The sequence below is a fragment of the Sorex fumeus genome, unplaced genomic scaffold (genome assembly GCF_029834395.1).
Source record: "Sorex fumeus unplaced genomic scaffold, SorFum_2.1 ptg000098l, whole genome shotgun sequence".
Classification (NCBI taxonomy): domain Eukaryota; kingdom Metazoa; phylum Chordata; class Mammalia; order Eulipotyphla; family Soricidae; genus Sorex; species Sorex fumeus.
The window spans coordinates 30,941,513-30,963,707 of NW_026606155.1; the positions used below are offsets into that span (position 1 = coordinate 30,941,513).

General features: G+C 41.1%; 2 protein-coding genes across 2 annotated transcripts in view; both read right to left on the reverse strand.

Moving 5' to 3' along the window:
• Window positions 1-6,697: 6,697 nt before the first annotated feature.
• Window positions 6,698-9,432, reverse strand: HSPA2 (heat shock protein family A (Hsp70) member 2). Its single transcript, XM_056133163.1, has one exon. It carries the CDS (start codon window positions 9,071-9,073, stop codon window positions 7,163-7,165), a length of 1,911 nt encoding a protein of 636 aa, XP_055989138.1. The 5' UTR covers window positions 9,074-9,432; the 3' UTR covers window positions 6,698-7,162.
• Window positions 9,433-14,275: 4,843 nt separating this feature from the next.
• The window catches only part of ZBTB1 (zinc finger and BTB domain containing 1), a 30,515-nt gene continuing 22,595 nt past the window's right edge, over window positions 14,276-22,195 (reverse strand). Inside the window, exon 3 of the mRNA XM_056133162.1 lies at window positions 14,276-16,333. Within this exon, the coding sequence (XP_055989137.1) occupies window positions 16,297-16,333 (37 nt within the window). The 3' untranslated portion in view covers window positions 14,276-16,296. The remainder of the gene's footprint in view (window positions 16,334-22,195) is intronic.

A 22,195-nucleotide genomic window follows, 5' to 3' on the forward strand; every position in this document is an offset into this window, starting at 1 on the left:
TCCCATTGATCGTCGATTTGCTCGAGCGGGCCCCGTAACGTCTCCATTGGAGACTTGGTTGTTACTGTGTCTGGCATATCGAATACTCTCGGTAGCTTGACGGGCTCTCCGAGAGGGGCGGAGGAATCGAACTCGGGTTGGCCATGTTGGCCGCTTGTAAGGCGAACGCCCTACCTGCTGTGCTATCCCCGCTGTATATATATGAGTACTGCTATTTATTCAGCCACTGATTAGGCTGATTGAATTGGGCATGAACTCCACCTTACTTTTTTTTTTTTTTTCATTTTTTATCACGGTCACAGTTCTCCCATTATTCATCAATTTGCTCGAGCGGGCCCAGTAACATCTCCATCGTGAGACTTGTTGTTACTGTGTTTGGCATATTGAATACATCACGGGGAGCTTGCCAGGCTCTGCCGTGCGAGCGAGATACTCTCGGTAGCTTGCCGGACTCTCTGAGAGGGGCAGAGGAATCGAACCCGGCTGGGCTGGGCCGATTGCATGCAAGGCAAACGCCCTACCGCTGTGCTATCACTCCAGCCCTTCATTTTTTTATAATTTTATTTATTGAATCACCATGAGAGCAGTTACAGAGCTTTCGAGTTTAAGTCTCGGTCATACAATGAAACACCTATACCTTCACCAGTGCCCATTCTCCACCACCCAAAACCCCAGTATAGCCCCATCCTATACCCTCCCCACCTGTGGGGCAGATGATTTCCACATTACTCTCTCTCTACTTTGATTACATTCAATATTTTGATACCAGACCCACGATTATTATTTGGGATTTTACCCCAACACTCAGATCTGCGGAAAGGCAACAGTGGACAATTTGTCTTCTATTGCTGGTTATGAATAACGTATGATGTTGCACAGCTGCAGTAGTGGCCGCGTGATTTTGAAATTCCAAAATTTTAATTAAATCTGGAGGGATTTCTGCCAAAACCTGCTGGGTTCTGAGATTTGTTCCTGAATCTCTTGGATCATGGCCATTAAGCAGCTTGATCAGGAGCCAGAGAGGCCATTTGTGGGCAGCGACTCAGGGTCTCGTTGGGGTGGGAAGGAAAGGGCTGGCTCCACCCCCATCCTGTGAGGCCCCACATGTCTCATCACTGTGGGCCTGAACCTGACTGTCCAATGGCCTCTGGAAGATGGCGGCCACCTAGCCACCTAGGGGGAACAGGAGGAAAGACAGCACCCTTTCCCTCCTGGGGTGGCCCGGCAACAGTAACCTACTTCAGGGACCAGATGCATTTCTGCCAAAAGCCGCTGAGTTTCAAGATTTGTTTCTGAGTCTCTGGGATCATGGCCGTTAAGCAGTTTGATCAGGAGACAGAGAGGCCGTTCGTGGGTGGTGATTCAGGGTCTCCTTGGGACAGGGAGAAAAGGGCCGGCTCTACCCCCATCCTGTGAGGCCCCACGTGTTTCGTCACTGTGGGCCCAAACCTGACTGTTCAGTGGCCCCTGGAGGATGGCAGCCACTGGGCTGTCAGGGGAAACAGGCCAAGGCATGAAACCTATTCCCACCTGGGGTGGTTTGGCACTGGTAACCTATTGCAGGGACCTGATGCATTTCTGCCAAAAGCCGTAGGGTTTTGAGATTTGTTTCTGAGTCTTTGGGATCATGGCCGTTAAGCAGTTCAATCAGGAACCAGAGAGGCCATGCCTCCAATTACATAGCTGAACCCGAGGTGGTTTGTGGGTGTATCTCCCACATACCTAACTTTTGGTTATTTACTTTCTTGGTAAACTTGGCCCCAAGTTTTTTGGGTCTGGCCAAAGCAGAAGCAATTTTGGGGTATCTGGAAGTCTGAAGGCGCCATCAGATTGCTGATGCACTTGCCTCAGAGGTACACATTGACCTGCTGGCAGCACCATACCCCCACCTGCACAAATTCTTAAAGCTCTATTCTTAAAGTTCCACTTCACTTATTTGCAAAAATATTTGTTAAAAATCTATAACAATTATGCAGTGAAATTTGGAAATCTTCAAATTGTGTTTTTTAACTTCTTACAACAGTTCATATACAAATTCTGGTTGTATTTTTTCTTCTAATAATGTAAGATATTAGATGGATGATATATGATTGCAAATGCCTAATATCTACTGCTTTTGCTTTATATGCACAGTTTAATGGGTTGAATGCTGATTGTATATCCCCATAACTTTAAAGATACGGCAACCATGAATTCATAAATTCTCCTTACCTCCCTACCCTCCCACTCTCACTAACAATTATGAATTGTAGTGGTCTAAACCTTTAATTACCTACATTATTGTTCCATTTGAAGTCATTGTTGGTATAGTTTGGTTCAGCTACAGGTATTCCTACTCATACACTGGTAGTGTTGGTTTTAGACTGTTGCCTTAGGCTGTCATTTTATAAGATGATTTACTTGAAAGAGAACAAAATTATCCATGGCATACCCAGAGCTTTTCACCAAGGAGTTTATATAACCTGGAATGGTGAGGACAGAGAGAAAGAATGTACAGAAATTTTGGGAAAGGCCTGAGAAAGATCAAAGATGGAATCTGTTTTTAGAAAAATCATCCTTTAACCTCTTCAAATTATTCCATCATGTGAAAAAATGCTAATAGGAAACAAAGATTTGGGGCTAGAGAGTTAATCCAGCTGGTAAGGCACTTGCCTAGCAGGTCGCTGACCTGAGTTTGATCTCCAGGACCCTATATTGTTTCTGGAGCATCACCAGGATTAATAGCTGTGCACAGAGCCAGGAGTAAGCCCTGAGCATCAACCAAGTATGGGTCAAAAGCCAAAAGCCAAAAACAAACAAAACCTAAAGATCTTTTATATCTTTCTATAATTTAATTTCAGGTTAATAATGCACAAAACTAAGGTAAAGTGAGGACTGCAATCAGCTGCATAGAATTTATATAACCAGTGATTTCACATATTCAAGTAGACCATTTTTTTCAAAGTACACCTTTTTTTACTGGTGATCTACAACCTGATGAAAAGGGGGAAAAGATGACTAGAACAACAGTACAGCGGGTAGGGAATTTGCCTTGCACACAACTGACCCTGGTTCGATGCCCAGCATCCCAGATGCTCCTCAGAGCACTGCCAGGAATAATTCATGAGTGCAGAGCCAGGAGTAAACCCTGAGCATTGGCAGGTATGACTCAAAAAAGAAAAAAATAAAACCAGGAAGAAGTTAGTTTGGGGGCCGCACCCAACAGTGCTCAGAGATCACTGGTTTTTTTTGTTTTGTTTTCACTTTTTTGGGGTCACACCTGTGATGCTCAAGTAATACACCTGGTTCTGCACTAAGAATTACTCCTGATGGTGTTTGGGGGACCATCTGGGATGTGGGGGATTGAACCCGTGTTGGCCACATACAAGGCAAATGCCCACATATGAGGCAAACACCCTCCCCACTGTACTATTGTTCTGGCCCAAACTAAGGCTCTTTAACTTGATAATTGTTGATGAGCATTACCAAATGGTAACAACGGACCAAATTAAACAATAATTAAATACAGACTAGGAACTGAACTTCCATACGGCCCAGTAATTTCACCCCTGGGACAATACGCTTACCCTAAGGGCCCCAAAACACAAGACAGAAAAGGCGTCTGCACTCCAGTGCTAACGAAAGCACTAGCAAAAATCTGGAAACAACCCAAGGGCCCAAGAACAACCGACAAAAAATAAAAAGTCAAATTTTAATAAAATTTTATTATATATCAAGTACTGTGAGAATTTATTGAGGTTATTTTCAAATTCACACATCCCACAACCTGCGTATTTTGATAGGTGTTTAGATTTATTTGCTTCAAAGTGGGCCAACTATATTAATCATTCAGTTAATAATTCAAATGCGTGGGACCAGAGCAATAGTGCAGCAGGAAGGGTCCTTGCTTGCCTTGCACATAGCCAACCCGTGCTCCATATAGCCCCTGAGCCCGCCAGGAGTGATCCCTGAGTAAAGAGCCAGAAGCCCTGAGCACTGCCAGGACCCCCCCCCCCCCCCAACATACACACATACTAAATTTCAAACACCTATTTCGAGAAATGTACTTTTTCACCCTTTAGCATTTCACCCCTTAGTGTTACTGCATTTTCTTTAGTCAACACCACTAGTATACAGTGTAACTCGCTTTCAAGTTCAAGTGGTGTTAATTATTTCTTAAAACTGTAACTTAGCCTCCTTCTAAACATCAAGTGATTTTTCCATTGATATTTGAGTCGGCCTGATCTATTATCTACTAAGTAGTTCTGGTTACCAGGTTCAAGTGAACCCTGGAAACACTGAATGGCTATTTTGTTGACTTTATCTTAGTAATATTTGGGTGTAGGTAAATTTGAGAGGACAGAATTAAACACTCAAAGGAGGCTGAAAGTTTTCATATTCATACTAAATTACACTTACAGAAAGACCCCGTTGCAGGGGCCAGATAGATCTTATAGTGTTGTCCTGCACACAGCCATCCTGGAATCAATCTACCGTACCACATATTAGTCCCCTGAGCACTGCCCAGAAAAATTCTGAGGACAGAGCCAGGAGTAAGCCCTGAGTACTGCTGGGCTGTGGCCCCTATACCAAAATTAAAATACTCTATTGTAAATTTACAGAAAAGGAAAGGGTAATGCTCTTTTTATTTTTGACTTTGGGATCACACCTGCTGAGGTAGAGCATGAGGCGTGATGAGGAGTGTCAGAGGTTATGGTTTCCACATGCAAAGCTTGTGCCCCATGATTTAGTCCTGCACTATCTTACCTGCCCAGGAAACAGCATTTTAAATAAAAGGTTAATATAATGTATTATCTTGGTAAAATGTTAACTCCAAGGCTGCACTATTCATATGATTGTTAATATCAAGGTAGTTTGTCAAATATATGTTATCTGTTATCATAAATATATGATGTTATTTGTTCTTTTGTGGAGTAGGGGAGTACTCATGGTTGTGGTGGCAGAGATCTAACCCAGGGTCTCAATTATGCCAGAGAAGTGTTCTACTGCTGAGCTACATTCCTGAGCCAGTGATGCTATCTCTTGCTACTAAAAATATCCTTTAAGCCTCCTAGATAAAAAATTTTCACAGAAGTAACACTACCACCAAAAAACTAAGGCTTTATATAGTAAACTTTTCAATGTAAAGAGCAATTACATCCACAATTTAAAAGTTTATTTTGAGGGGTTGGAGTGATAGTACAGGAGGTAGGGCATTTGCCTTGCATGCGGCAGACCCGGGTTTGATTCCCAGCATCCCATATGGTCCCCCAAGCACTTCCAGGAGTGATTCCTGAGTGCAAAGCCAGGAGTAATATCTGTGCATCGTCGGGTGTGACCCAACGATCAGGACCAGAGAGCTGGTATATGAAGCCAACCTTAATCTCCAGCATCTATATGGTTCCCTAAACACAGCCAGTAATGATTCCCGAATGAAGAGCCAGGAGCGAACACTGAATATTTTGAAACAATTTCACAGTTGCTTCTATAATACTTCCCCTACCTAAGTTTTACTAAAAGGAGGGATAAACTATATATATCTAAAAATAAGCTCTTGTGTGAGGATCACTAAGTTCTAAAGTCCAATAATTTTAGGTACATTAGTTCAATAGTTTTAGTTATCATTTCAGTAGTTTTTACATTACTCATTTCAAAAATTAGTTTCCCTAGCATGCAACAGACCCTGGTTCGAATCCCAGGCCCAGGAAATGGCCCCCTGAGCACTGCTAGGAGTAAGCTCCCAGCATTAAAAAAAAAAAAACTCTGTAAAATGTAGAAATACAGAAGGATTCACTAAATAAAATATATTTCTATAATTCAACATTGTTTCAAAATAAACTTCACACTTTGAAAAAAATATAAACATTTTTTCATGCAATGAAAATTATCCATTTTCCATTGTTACTTCAGTTACTGAATTTCTCCCAAGCTCCCTTTAGAAAAATTATAACAAAGCAGCCATTTACTTAAAAAACAAAACTCCCTTTCTCCCAAAAAGGAAGTTTAAAAACTTAAAAGCAATGTAATGGGTTCCATAGGGATTTTAATATTCCTGTCATAATTTCAAATCAGATAAACAGGGAAATAAACAAGCCATGTATTAGCAAAATACAAGACTATTTTGTAGTTTGTCCTTAAAAAGAAACTTTTTTACAAAGCAGTTATTACACAAAGAATTTTGATCCTCAAATGGAAATGGTGGTATATTTGTTCTTTACCTGTCGAGTTATATAATTGCTGAAACCATCCTTAATAGACTCAAAAGTTGAGGTTTAAATTAGAAAGAACATTTTTTAAGTGTTTACTTTTGTACTTATACTAGGTGGCTTAAAAGTTTTCCTTGTCAGCTCTTGTTTCAGGGACCTTGTCACAGAGAGCAAATTGTTTCATGCTACCTTAGACAACTCTCAGAGGACAACTCCTGTCCCGGGTTTTTGTTTAGAGATGTATCACTTTACTTAACCCAGAATAGATTTATTTTGTGGAATATTCAGGTGGATTTTCACTTGAACACTTAAGCCAGGTTTTTTGGAATTTAGGTTCAGTTTCTGTATTAAAGGGGTTGGGAAGGGAGTTACCCTGATCTCCTCCCTTGAAGTTGCTGGTAATTCAAAGCAGAAGCCCCATCTGAGAATCAGACAAAATTAAATCAAATTACACATACTAATAATTTAAACACCAAAAAAATAATAGGAGGGAAAATTGAAAACTCCGAGACTAATTTTGAAATTTCAGCTTTAATTTTGAATTTATGCATTTGTTTGCAAAAAATATACCTGCCCTTAACATGACTGCAGTGTTCACTTTAGCCTTATAGTAGTACATAAAATAAACCGTTTCTATATATTCTATTGTTACCAAGCTTCCACAGAGCATGTGTGCAAACTTCATGTTCCTCATCTCAAACAAATCTCCATGCACAAACTAGACTAGGCAAAAAAGGTTCAAGTCATCAAACACACAAAATGCACTAAGAGAAACCTCAAATAATGTTTTTAAAAATCAAACTTTGGAACTAACCTTTTATAATGAAACTAAATTGTTGCCCCTTTCCTTTCATATGCATATACCAGACTAAGGACTCCCAACAATCGACCTCTGTACTTGGCACAGCACATTTCAAAGAAACAAAACAAAGGTGGTGGGGGAAGGAAAGGAAAAGAGGTTTTACTTTCGTGCAAACTTAGTCCACCTCCTCGATGGTCGGTCCCCCGGAGGCTCCAGTACCGCCGCCGCCGCCAGGGCCGCCTTGGTAAAGTTTGCTGATGATGGGGTTGCACACTCTTTCGAGCTCTTTCTGCTTGTGTTCATACTCATCTTTCTCTGCCATCTGGTTTCGGTCGAGCCAGTTGATCACCTCCTGACATTTGTCGAGGATCTTGTTTTTGTCCTGCTCGCCAATCTTGCCCCTCAGTTTCTCGTCTTCCACCGTCTGCTTGATGTTGTAGGTATAGGACTCCACGGCATTTTTGGCGGCGACCCGGTCACGGTTGGCCTCATCTTCCGACTTGTACCTCTCCGCTTCCTGCACCATCCGGTCAATGTCGTCCTTGCTCAGACGACCCTTGTCGTTGGTGATGGTGATTTTATTTTCCTTGCCAGTGCTCTTGTCGGCGGCGGTGACGTTGAGGATGCCGTTGGCGTCGATGTCGAAGGTGACCTCGATCTGGGGGACCCCGCGGGGTGCCGGCGGGATCCCGGTGAGATCGAACTTGCCCAGCAGGTTATTGTCCTTGGTCATGGCCCGTTCGCCTTCGTACACCTGCACCAGCACGCTGCTCTGGTTGTCGGAGTAGGTGGTGAAGGTCTGCGTCTGCTTGGTGGGGATCGTGGTGTTTCTCTTGATGAGTGGGGTCATGACACCGCCAGCCGTCTCGATGCCCAGTGACAGCGGAGTCACGTCGAGCAGCAGCAGATCCTGCACGTTCTCGGACTTGTCCCCGATGAGGATGGCCGCCTGCACCGCAGCCCCGTAAGCCACCGCCTCATCGGGGTTGATGCTCTTGTTGAGCTCCTTGCCATTGAAGAAATCCTGCAGCAGCTTCTGGATCTTGGGGATGCGGGTGGAGCCGCCCACCAGCACAATCTCCTGGATCTGGCCCTTGTCTAGCTTGGCATCGCGCAGCGCCTTCTCCACCGGCTCCAGGGTCCCGCGGAACAGGTCGGCGTTGAGCTCCTCGAAGCGGGCGCGGGTGATGGACGTGTAGAAGTCCACGCCCTCGTAGAGCGAGTCGATCTCGATGCTCGCCTGCGTGGACGAGCTCAGGGTGCGCTTGGCGCGCTCGCAGGCCGTGCGCAGCCGCCGCACGGCGCGCTTGTTGGGCCCAATGTCCTTCTTGTGCTTGCGCTTGAACTCCTCGGCCAAGTGGCTCACCATGCGGTTGTCGAAGTCCTCGCCGCCCAGGTGGGTGTCGCCGGCCGTGGACTTCACTTCGAAGATGCCATCCTCGATGGTCAGGATGGACACGTCGAAGGTGCCGCCGCCCAGGTCGAAGATGAGCACGTTCTTCTCGCCGCCGGCGCAGCCCTTCTTGTCCAAGCCGTAGGCGATGGCCGCCGCCGTGGGCTCGTTGATGATGCGCAGCACGTTGAGGCCGGTGATGGTGCCCGCGTCCTTGGTGGCCTGGCGCTGCGAGTCGTTGAAGTAGGCGGGGACGGTGATGACCGCGCTCTGCACCTTGCCCCCCAGGTACGCCTCGGCGATCTCCTTCATCTTAGTGAGCACCATGGACGAGATCTCCTCCGGGAAGAAGGTCTTGATCTCGCCCTTGTACTCCACCTGCACCTTGGGCTTCCCGCCCTCGCTCACCACTCGGAACGGCCAGTGTTTCATGTCCGACTGGACCGTGGCGTCCTCGAACTTGCGCCCGATCAGCCGCTTGGCGTCGAAGATGGTGTTGGTGGGGTTCATGGCCACCTGGTTCTTGGCGGCGTCGCCGATGAGGCGCTCGGTGTCGGTGAACGCCACGTAGCTGGGGGTGGTGCGGTTGCCCTGGTCGTTGGCGATGATCTCCACCTTGCCATGCTGAAAGACCCCCACGCATGAGTAGGTAGTGCCCAGGTCGATGCCGATAGCCGGGCCGCGGGCAGACATCGTGACTGAAAGGCTGGCGGGCGACGTTAGACGAGAACGCCGGGAGCAGGAGGACCAGGGCGGGGGGGAGGGTCAGAAAATCCGCGGCGTCAACGGTCGCCTCGCACCGCACACCGCGAGCGCACTCAGCGGCGTCTCCCCGCTCGCCGGCTCGGTTCCCAGCTCTTATAGCCGCCTCCCGGCCGCCTCCAGCCACCTCCCGGAGCCAATCCGCTCCCGGTACCGGCCGCCACAGGTTTGCCTCGCTAGGAGTGACCCGCCCCTGGCCCAACAGATTTCCAGTCGGGTGAGGGGCGGGACTCCGGCCCACGCGAGGCAGCTAGGGGCGGCCGTTATGCAAATGAGGCCCCGCCCATGTCCCCCCCACAACCCCCTCAGCGGCAGAGAGTAGCGGCTCTCGCGCGCAGGCGGCTGCTAGGGGGCGTTAGTCTCGAGCCACTCGACCCGGGGTCCGCACTTTTTCTCGAGCACTTCACCTGCGGGAAGGAAGGATTGGCTCCCGTCCTTCTGATTGGCAGGGCTAGCGACCAATGAGCAGCGCGACTATCCAAGTGGGGTGGGGAAGAAGAGGCTGGGGCGTGGCGCGGGAGGGGGAAACCCGAGAGTATTAACTCTAGCCTGCACACCTTAGACACCTAGTCCACACGCACTTAACACGCGCGGGGCAATTCATTCCCAATCGTTTGCACTTAGGAAATAAGACTTTCATGTTTAAAAAGAAGGCTTTTGTTGTTGTTCTTCTTCTTCCTCCGACCCCTATGCAAACTGAGGGAGCTCGGCAAGGCGTGGCCGCTGAGGCAGCGGGGCTCTCGGCCAGGAGAGGGTAGTGCTGTCCGGAGCCAGGCGGTAGAAGGTGGGAGGATCCCCCCTGTAAAAGGGGATCCTGCAGGAAGAACACCTGTAACAATAAGAGCGACAAGGCTTCCCATTGTCGGGGCGGAGTTGGGGAGCCGGAAACCCTTATTCGGGGAGCTTCACAGGATACTTACTACGGGAGACTGAAAAGATGAAGATGAGAGCCAATCGTTCAGAAGGAGAAGTACCGGAAGAAGGGAGCACAAAAGAGGTGCACATCGAAGTTGAGCATAAAGTGGAGACCCTTATAAGACAGGACGCGCCTGAGCCGGGCCCTGAGGTTTTTGAGCAAAGAGAGGGACGGAACGAAAAGCGGTTTATGCACAGGCTGCGGCTAGGATGAGGAAGAGAGCAGCGTGTGCTTTGAGGCGACTGCAAGAGACACACAGAGCAGTAGGCGAGGGACCTACGCAGGAAATCTGCTGGTAGCACTGTCCTCCCATTGTTCATCAATTTGCTCAAGCGGGCACCAGTAACGTCTCACAACAAATTGTGAGACTTGTTGTTACTGTTTTTGGCATATCGAATACATCAGGGGGAGCTTGCCACGCTTTGCCGTGTGGGCGAGATACTCTCGGTAGCTTGCCAGGCTCTCCTAGAGGGGCAGAGGAGTCGAACCCTGGTCGGCTGCGTGCAAGGTAAATGCCCTACCCGCTATGCTCGCTCTAGCACAGAAGATAAATTTACAAGCGGGGGCGGGGGGGGGGGGAACGTTGATCTTTTCCCTAAAGCTAAGGGAAGGAACTTGTGTTGGTGGTGGTTGGAGGTGGGTGGGCAGGGGATTCATCCTTTGAAGTGGACTAATAGCAAAGCCCTGAGACAGCCGTGCTGGAAAGTTTTTGAGAACTACAAAAGTTATCTCAAGAAAGTTGACACTGCTCTATAAAGTCGATCAATAAACAATGAAGTTTCTTTTTTTCAAGTTGTGTATGTAATTTCCAGTTTTAAAAACCTTATTTGCTATTAATTTTATTGATAAGGTAGTATCATTTTAAGCCACAGTTCCCATCTCCTGTCTCATGAGAGAAGTTAAAAGGGAAAAAATTGTACTAGAAAAGCTCGTAAAGAAATTTTAAGAAAAACAGAATTTCTTCTATTGAAGCTTTCTAAAATTGTAAGTACACATTTCTTTATTATTGAAAATTCCTGTCATGTATTTTGTTTTGGTTTTGTTTTTAGGAGGGAATTTGTGGCCTGGAAAGCAATACATATTCTAAGAACTGATGATGTGATTTCAAGATTCTATCCCAGCTACCAACTAATGCTTGAAAATCTTGAGAAACCTAAACTCATTAGATCTCTAGTATTCAGATAACGGTCCCTTCAAGCAAAGAAAGATGGCAAAAACGACAAACGGGGCTTTTCTAATATGCAAACACTGAAATTAGAGTTCCAGGGGAGCGGTGAGAGCACAGGTAGTCAGAGCTTGTCTTGAATGCAGCCAACTCTGATTTGATCCCCAACATCTCATATGGTTCCCCAGCATTTCCCAAACCAGGAACAGTCCCTGAGCACCATCCAGTGTGGCCCAGAAACAAACAAAAAACAAACAGAGCTTTGGAATTGAGGAGTTCTTTTGCACTAGTACTGTACTATCTCTTGCACAGTTTTGAAAACAAGTCTTTCTTTTAAATTCTCATTTTTTAATTTTAGATACTGATATACACTATTAATAATAGGATTTCATGCATACAATGTTCCAACATCACATCCTTCACCAGTGTCCCCCTCCTCAACTTACCCCCTCAATTCTTTCTATTAAATTACCACACTCCTCTTCGACACAGCTTTCTGAACCTATAGTATTAGTTTTTTATATTTTTTATTTAGTTGCATTTTTCCTAATTAAACTTTTCATCTAGTAAGTTTTTATTCCATATTTTAAAAGACATTCTGAAATTTCCTAGAAGACACAGTATTTGCCTTTGATTTTATATGAAATTTATCTTTTACAGTTCTGGAATTTTATCAGGTACTGATCTTTCTTGGAATTTTTACATCTTCCCTCATTGATTTTGGGGCAGCTGGGCATCCAAGAGGCTACTCCTGGAATATTTGGGACATTTGTCCCCAAGTTGCCAGGGATACACTCAGTGGTGCTGGGGGGGAGGTGGGGATGAGGGGAACAGCTCTTTGAGCTATCTCCTTGACCCTCCCCGCTTACCAGGTTTTTTTGAGGGGCCACACCCAGCAGTGGTAAGGGTTATTTCTAGCTCTGCACTCAGGAATTATTCCTGGCAGTTCTCAGGGGACCAGATGGGATGCAGAGGATCGAACCCAGGTTGGCCAAGTGCAAGGCAAGCATCCTACCTGCTCTATCTCTCCAGCTCTCCCCTTCCCAATTTTTAAAAGATCCTATTTTGTATTCTTCAGTGAATATGGTTTCAAATTTAATAAAATATAGCCTGTTAAATAAATTAGCAACTTCATGATGAAATAAAAATGCAGCAACACAGGCAAATCCTATTGATGTGGATTCAAATTATTTCAACTATCTGGAGGACAATAATACAACAATATTATTTATTTATTTTGGTTTTTGGTTTTTGAGTCACATTTAACTATCACTCTGTGCTCAGAGATCACTCCTTGAGTGCTTGGGAGAACCATATGGAGCATCAATGATTGAACCCAGTTGGCCACCTGCAAAGTAAACACCCTATCCATTTTGTACTAATGAAATATTTTTTATCTTAAATATGACCAGATCCTTTATCTTAAATATGACCGTCTCTTTGTGGGATTCATCCTAAGGGGAAAATGCAACATGCAGGCATTACTTTTTAAATAACAGTAAAAAAGAAATTGTTTAAATAACAACAATAAGAAAAGTATATCATATGCTGGTTACTATGTAGTCATAAAAATTGCTTACAGATTTTTAATGACACAAGAAAATGTTCTAAATGTAAATAAGTAAAAACTACAAGAGTTTTGCACCTTACTATTCTGTTAGTAGGATAATGAAAAAATGTACCCGATTTGATTATATGATAGAATTATTCATTTTCCCCACCTTATAATTTTGATAATTAGATTACCTACATAGATATTTTGCTGATTTTCACCAACTGAAATTTGGTAACTTGTAAATATGAGGGTGTTTAAAACTATTTATTTATTGGACTGGAATGATAGTATAGTAGGTAGGGGGCATTTGTGGCTGACCTGGGTTCTTTCCCCGGCATCCCCCAATACCCTGGGCACTGCCAGGTGTAGCTCCCCTAAAACTGTTCTGGTTTGGGAGCCATACCCAGTAGTGCTCAGGAGCTACTCCTGGCTCTGTGCTCAGTGACTCTTGTGGTCCTCAGGAGATCATAGGTGGTGCTGGGGATTCAAATGGGAGCTGCACGTAAGGCAAAAAAGCCTTACCTCCTGTACAGTATCTCCAACCCAAAGATCTGCAGTCTGGAAAACAAAAAATCAAACTCTAATTAGAGGCTAGAGAGATAGTATAGCAGGTAAGGGTCTTATTTCACATGCAGAATTGGCAAGTATGGGTTCTCTATCTCAGTGCCCTACCAACTAGTGTGGGCAGGGAACAGCAGTGATTATACTACAGCTGATTAAAAGGAGTGATTTAGGAGCTGGAGAAATAACACAGAGGGTAGGGCATGTGCCTTAAAGCAGCTGACTGGGTTCAATCCTCAGCATCTGTATATAGTCCCTCCGAACACAGTGCCAGGAGTAAATCCTGCTCATCTCAGGGTATGGACCAGAAACCAAACACAAACTCTCTGATCTCTACTACTGGAAAAATACCTGGAATGTACTGAGCTGAAATGTAGAGAATACTCATTGCTAGTCATATGAAAAGAATATTAAATTCCTAACTAAAAATAAATGAATTATACTAGTAATAAAGTTGTTTCTGGGGTTGAGGAGTACATGCTTTACATGCAGTGGCTCTGGGTTTGAACTTTGGTGCTGCCTGGTCTTCTGAGCTCTTTACTAACAATGAGCACTGATCTAGGATAAAGCCCTGAGCATCTCTGGGTATGGCTAAAAACAAAAACAAAAAACCCCCATTATTTGTTTGAATAAATTATGCTTTTTGTTTTGAGGAAAAAAGAAACTCTTTGAAAGTGCTAAATACTAAGTTAGTGGATTTAAAATTTTTTTTTCTTTGCTTTTTGGGTCACACCCGGTGATGCTCAAGGGTTACTCTTTGCTCTGCACTCAAGAATTACTCCTGGCGGTGCTCAGGGGACCATATGGGATGCTGGGATTCGAAGCTGGGTCAGCCACATGCAAGGCAAACGCCCTACCTGCTGTGCTATCGCTCCAGCCCCTAAAATTATTTTTTAATATGAGAAAAATCTAATTTATTGTCATTTGCAATTACCATGTGAAGTACTTTTCCAAATGTTCTGGAGCAAAAGAAACCAGGATTTGGTGATAGGAATTTTAGTTAATGTTCTGTGTACTTCTTACATTTCTCAGGAAAGCCATAATTAGTTGTATTAGTAATAGATATTTTATTATTTTGATAATAGAAAATGGAAGGAGTTTATAACTTTTCAGACAATTGTTTAAAGGAGCTGGGTTGAAAAAATTCTGTATAAATAAAAGTAATATACAGACAGTTTACTTCTGAACATAAAGGAGAAAATTTTATTACATAAAAACAATGGATTAAAAAATGTAACAAAAATTTTCTGTGTGACCCAAAAACTAACTGCATCTTTTACTAATTTACAGAAAATAATCACATTATAGAATGCATTCATTCACTTGTAATTATTGTAGGTCATTACATTTGTAGTTTAGTACAATCAAAATTTAAGCGATATTTCTTTTGTAAATTTAATTCCACCAATGAAAAATTGCTCATTGAGTTTCTACTATATTGTTCTAGCACCTTTAATTACTTGTATATTCTTTTATTTTTTCTATTTGTTAAAATTCTAAGTCCAGTATACTTCCTCTTATTCCCAACAGAGATTACCTCTAGTTATTTTTTTTAAAGAAGGTAATATTTTCCTAAATTTATTTATCTTAAATCAGTTCTATTCATATAAAGTATTTAGTGGATGTCTCTTCCCCTTCCTCCACCCATCTACTCACTATCACATTGCAATTAAGTGTCTCTGATTTTTTCGTTAGTCTAGTTGTTAGAATGAATATTCATCCTAATTTTTAATGAGAGGTTATAAATGACTTCTTCCTAAACTATTATGTTTATTCTAGGTTAAATTTCTGTGCTACATCTTATTACAACATTTATGAAGAGGCATAAAAACAAAATAAGCATTTCTGAAGACATTTAACACCTAATATTACACAAACAATAATAAAGAATTGAGTACACAGTTAACGAAAAGTAAAACTACAAATATATTCACAGTCCTATAAGGAGTCACATAGTAAGAAATGTTCATATATATATTTATGTATGTGTGTACATATATCTCTCTGAAACAAAGTATTTGTAGCCAAGTTAAAAATTTCACCAAACATTTCTCCATTAAGTATTTTTTAAGACATGCTAACCATGTTAACCATTTTTCCAGCCAGTACTTGTTTGTTTTATCTTGAAATTTGAAAGCTAAGCAGCATGGTATTATAATATTTAATACCAACAATTAATTTTTAATAGAAACTAATTCTGTCTTAAGCGATAGTACTAAGATCAGAATAAAATTGTATTTTATATACATTCTTTTTGGGTATCTGTGAGTCATGAAAACTTTGCCACTATTGAAGTAAAGTCACTTTTGTTTTCCCTCCAAATTAACAGACTTAAAAGGGAGGTTCATTGATGTAAGTAAACTTGTGGTATCACAATACAATGAAAAAGTAAGGACATATGTTACATTTTAATAATAACTACCCTTTGTTAAGATAATGGCTTTAAAAATACTTTTCTTTGTACACATCTTGTATTCTAAACTACAGGTTTTTGGTATAATTGTCTTGCTACGTTTAATAATATGTAAACTAATTCAAATTATTTTAAAGTTAGAATTGTATATATGTATTTATACAGATAAACTTATCTTTGTTCGTATTTTAGTAGTCTAGCAAGTCCTTTTATTTTAGAAGGGACTCAAAGATAATTAGCATATAAAGTTTTACTTTAGTGTAGCTTAAACCACTGATGTTATATGAATATTTGAGTTTCTTTTCTTTAGCTGATTTTCCGTAAATATTAGGAGAGTCACCATAAATCAGTTTTGTCACACAGAGTGATTCCAAAATGATCATTACTGAGTTTTCTTGGATCCTTGTAACTGGAACTTTTGGGGTTGCTGAGGTTTGTCAGGAAGACAGAAAAGATGGTGCCACTTCAGATCTGATTTTTCTGCGTCTGGACTTAAAGATAATCTGTTGTTGATTCTTCCCCTTGTCCTCTCCAAATTCAGATCTCACTTCTTCAGAGGTTTAGAAGGCCCTATTTCACCACTGCCACACAGAAAAAAACAAAGCTCAAGAAAAATAGTATTACAAGATGACTGTTCTACAAGATAAAACAAATCTTAGGTTAGAATTTCATGGCTTTTGGCACTTAGGCCTGTATAATTACGAGAACAAAGAATGGGAACAAAGGTATAGTTCCTAGAACTTAAATTCATCTGATTTCTTTCCCAATGAAACTTATTAAACCCTTCAAATATAAGGTACTTATTATGAATTTAATTATTCAACTTTTGGGATACCTTTTCTTTTCCTTGAAGCTAGAATGGGTAGGCACATAAATATGTAACATAAATAATATAGGTCAGCTGGGTAGAGAAAAGAAGGAACATAGCAGTTAAATATTTTCCTTCAAATAAAACACTTGTACAGTATACTTCAACTTCTTAAAGTTAATGGCAAAAAGCTGAAACATCTAAAATTTTTTAAAACTTATGTTCTTGTATTGAGTGCCTTCAGCTATTAGGCTAACATTGTTGTCCTTACGTATTAACTGTTATATATTCTGCAAATGGAACTAAAGTACATTTACAGGCAGAGGAAGAAGTTCCCACTCGTATTTTTAAGTTCATAATTCTCTAACTTGCCCCAGTAAATTTTATTTTTTACAGCCAATCTTTGCCCTAGTAGTAATGCTTTTTCTTTTTTTTTTTAATGTCTTTTAAAATATTCCCCTTGTGGGAGAACACGTAAGAACTTATAAGTTTAATGATTTCAATGCTTAGAAATATATTTCTATCGTCTGAAAAATGAGCTCTGCTGATTCTGATTGACTGGCATGAACAACTGGTTTGAGTAAAAACAACACAGAACTTAAATACGGACTGTCTATTGACTCTGTAGTTTCTCAAATATATTTTACAAACTTTTAGTATTAATATTGTGGCCAGAGAGATAGTACAGTGGATAAGGCACTTGCTGTGCATGTGGCCAACATGGATTATATCCTTGGCACCCCATTATGGTCCTCTGAACCTCACCATGAGTGTTCCCTGAGCACCACTGGGTATGGCCCCCAAACAAAAACAAAAGCAAAACAAAACAAAAAATAAAGTATGAATATTCCTGACTCTGAAATGCAATCAAATTTACATTTTTCCTCCTCCTTTGGTACTGCACCCAGTGTCAGGGATGGCAGTGAGATACATTCCCAGCTCTTATACATTTTGTGTCCCTTTACTAACTACAAGTAATAATTACGTGCATCGATACATTCAATTTAGGGTCAAATATTAAAATATATTCTTCATGCCACTTTTGTCAGCAAAAAAGATCAGAGATCATAATGGTTTCCTGCCCCCTAGTGATGTGTGGAGGATTCAAGTTTGATAGAAAAGATGAACAAACCTACTAATAATGGATGAATCTCGGTGATTTGATATTTCTGAATGTGAGAGTACAACTCAGATAGGACTTAAACATTTTAATACTGAAGTCACTATTAAATTGGCTCAAAATACAAATACTTATATTTACCAATCACCATATGTACGTTCTAAAAGTTTGCATTTTTTTGCCTCTTGCAGCAAACAGATTTACAAGTAGCTAAATTACATCTGACTTTAATGAGACTTAAGTTACCTTGTTATTGTATACCACCCCTGAATTTTAGTAGAAGGCAATATAAGTGGATCACCTAGTTGACTACTGAAGACCATTACCCATTAAAACTTCACTATCCTTTTATTATTTAAAACAAACAAAAAAACATTTAACAGATGGTAGAGGGATTGTTAAAGCAGCAAATTTAACTTTACACATCCACTGTTCAACTTGTAAAGCCTTCATAATAGATTTTAGTACTATGATGAAGTCAGATTCTATTGAGGAGTGGATTATTTAACACAAACCATTAAATAACTTTAGTTTGTTGCTATGGGGCCAGGGAAATAGCTCAATGGGTTGAGTGCATAGGAAGCATGCTTTGCATACAGGAAACTAATTTCCAGCACAACATGGTTCCACAAGCACAGTGCCAGGGTAGTCCCGAAGCACTACTGAAAGTTTGCTGCTAGGTAAGTGTACAAATACAATTCTCCCTAAAATTACCTTTCATTTATTTTTTTTTTTTGAGTAAGACTCTCCTTATAAGTTTACATTAGAAATATATTTCTAAATGTAAATATATATGTATATATAATTAAAGTATAAATGGTTAGAATAACCAACCAGGGATGTTGTTTCGATTTTTAGTCAAAGAAATGAAGTTTTCTTTGTTTTTTTGGGCCATACCTGGCTATGCTCAGAGCTTACTTCTAGTTCTGCACTCAGGGATCACTCGTGGAGGGGTTCAGCAGACCAAATGTGGTGCTGGCAATCCTACCTGGGTCAGCTATGTGCAAGACAAGCACCTTACCCGTTGTGCTATCTCTCTGGCCCAAAGAAATTATGTTTCTTACCCACAACATCTGTTAAAGCAAAAAGAAAACTTGGGGCCCAAGAAATAACTCAAGGATTTGATCCTCGGTACCACATTGTCCCAGAGCATGACAGGGAGCAATACTCAGCACTGACAGGTGTGGCCCCCAAAACAGCAACAACAAATAAATGAAAGAAAGAAAATCCATTCTTCTGAGGTCCTCATTTTCCTTGGGAATATTATTAGTTTCACAGCAATAAAATTAAATGGTGATTGGTGGGAGATATTTAAACATAAAGGTCAGGAACACGTAAAAGAAAGGGCAATAGGATCAGAGAGCTCCTTCAATGGGCTGGAGTGCATCTATTTCATGCAGAAGACCTCAATTTAATCCCTCATACTGCATGGTCCGAGTGTTGAACCAGGAATGGTCCCTGAACACCACCAGGTATTGTCAAAAATAAAACAAGAACAACAAAAAAAGGAAGAACAACAACAACAAAAATGTCATGGAGATGAAAACTTGAAATTCAAATTAAGTTTTGGGGCAGGGTAGGGTTCAAAGGTGACATGCTTTACATGCAGGAGGCCCAGGTTCAATCCCCCACACCAGATGGTCCTTGGAGCACTTCCAGAAGTAACCCTCAAAGGAGTAACCCTCAAGTAACCAAGGTTTTTTTTCTGGGAGTAGCCCCTGAGCACCACCAGGTATGACCCCAAAATACCAGAAAAACCCACCCAAATTAATTTTTAATTGAGCATCTACTGTAGACTCCAAGTGGCTGACAAATACACTAAATGACAATACAAAAAATAGTAAAACATCAGTATTTAATATTCATTTCTAGGACAATCTGAATGATACATTTGAATGTTTTTTCCCAGCTCGTATAGTTTCACATTATTTAAATGTTTGTTGTACCTATTATTACTAGCCACCTTCCTAGGCATAATAAACAAGGAGCACAGTCTCTGCATATTTTCTTAGGTTGAAAAGATCCTTCTTTGTACTTCTTAGTAGGCAGAATATTTAACTTTGTGGCCAAATTCAGAAATATAGAAATCATATGTCTAGATTCAAATTCCAGCTCTAGTATTTAACTGTATGGTCTTGGAAAAATAGTCTCTCTGAACCTGTCCCTGTCGGGGTATCTCATACAAGTATGGAAATGTTTAAAATTATTTGTTGAAGCACATCAAAAATGTGAATGCCAACTAAATGGTTGCTGAAATTACTGACAGCCCTAGGGTTACAAAACAAATTCATGGGTTTTAAACTCTGAACTGCAGCTTCAAGTTCTTAACCCCAAATGTGACTTTACCTACCTAGCATTTTTCCTATTACCTCTGGCTTCTGGACCTCAGGTATCAAGTTGCTATTCCACAGCCTATATTCTCACAGAACTCTTTGGTACACTGGAATCCTAGCAGTTGTTGAAGCAGGATGCCTATAGAACTGGCATTTATCACTGAGAAACATTTGTTTAAAAAGGAGATGGAAGGAGAGTGGTGGGGGAAAAGATGAGGAACTGATCTAAGTAGATTACTTGCAAAAATAAAAAGAACTTTTAATTTTTCTTTCACTTGGTGCCAGGGATTGGTCTTATGACAAAACCCAGCTAAAATTAGTAAATAGCTGGAACCAAAGAGATAGTATGGCAGGTAAGCTTGCTTTGCATATACCCGACCCAGGTGTAATCCTTGGAACTCCATATGGTCACAAGTCCCACTAGGTGTGATCCCTGAGTGCAGAGCTAGGAGTAAACCCTGAGCACAGCCAGGTGTGGGCCAGAAAGGAAAAAGAAAAAAAGGGTGAACAAGTTACTTTCTTTTTGTATCAATTTAGCTTTTTAACAAGTTTTATATTTACTTCAAATAGTACAGTTGCTTTTCCTGGGTACTTTTTAGGTCTACTCCTTCAAGTGCTCTGAGACTATGCAATGCCAGGGATCTAAGTTGGCACTCCCATATGAAAGCATACACTTGAGTTCTTTGAGCTAACTCCCTATCCTAACTTTGTTATACTGGTTCTCTAAGGGATTTTTCTGAATTTATTTAATTAGAAATATAAAGGCACCAAGTTTTGAGAGTAAGTTGCTACCAATTTTGTGGTGCCAGGATTGAACTGAGGGTCTCACATATGGAAGGCAAGAGCTCCACTGCTGAACTATATCCTATGGTCTTGTCTGTTTTAGGATATAAGGTTTGTTGGGCTAAGGATATAGCTCACTGGTAGAGAACATACCTTGTATGTGTGACACTCTGGTTCTGATCCTTGGAGTTGTAAGCAAATAAAACTACAAAGGCTGGTGTTATTCTATGAAATTATTTCAATTTATTTTTTCTAGAAAATTGTGTTTTTAAAATTTTATAATTTTGTTCAACAACAGTGTGTAATTCATGCCTACCATTCTATTTTTATTGGTATCCAATGCCCTAGCAAACTAATTTTTATACTAGCCCTTCTGAAATGTTTTTTGTCGATTCTCAGAATATTACTTTATATATTAATCATTAGCCACATGCCCTCTTATTGTTAGTCATTTCTTTGAATATTTTTAAGTTTAAAAAAATGGAAGATTAAAAGGAATTCCTGAGTTCTAATCTACTGCCATCTGGGTTGTGCTTTATTAAGCAGATTCTAGTTCTCTTTACTAAAGAATATAAATAACTGAGTTGCACCATAATTGGTAGCAAGCTTGTTAGGTACTGAATCCATTCACCCAAGATTTCCTGCTGGAATGAAAGGTGGTCTTGTGAGACTGTGGAGGCAGAAAGAGGAGCAAGATTCCACATAGATTGAGGTTCTTCTGTAACTTTAGATTTGGATCCTAAACACAAATTCTAATGGCAGGAAGAGTAGGCAGTTTCCATAACCTCGATTCATTGTCTTCATAGCACTGGACAGGGCAAGGGAGTTACAGTTCCACCCCGAGAGGAAGAATGAGAGGAACTGGAATGGAGAGGTATAGGATGTTTTTTAATTTCCCTTCTTTTATAAGGCAAGTAACTTTTAAATGAATTAAGAAAAAAGTTTTATGTCCTACTTAAACAAGTCTGTGCTAGTTCCAAAAAAAAAAAAAAGGTGTATTCTGTGTAACATGAGACTAAGAGAAAACATCGAGGTATAGCTTTGTGAATCTCTACACAATTATGTAAAGCTGCTTATGTATTTGCTGTTAGCATGTGTAAAGTCACTAGATAACCATTTCCCAATAGAACAGATCATCCTCTCTACACTGTGATAGTACTTTGAAAGATTCCTGCTCCTTAGTGGTGGGAAGCAATTCAACAGATTCTGGTTAAGGGTCATAGGAAAAAAGTGATCTCAAAGAAAATTGCTAAGACACCATATAGTTTGGTGATTTAGTCTGAGCTTATCTTTCCTCTTTATACTACTCTTTTATCAGTTGTTACCATGTTCTTAATATGAACCACATTTCAAGATTAATTACTGTATAATTACTTGATAAATCACTGTATCTAAGACA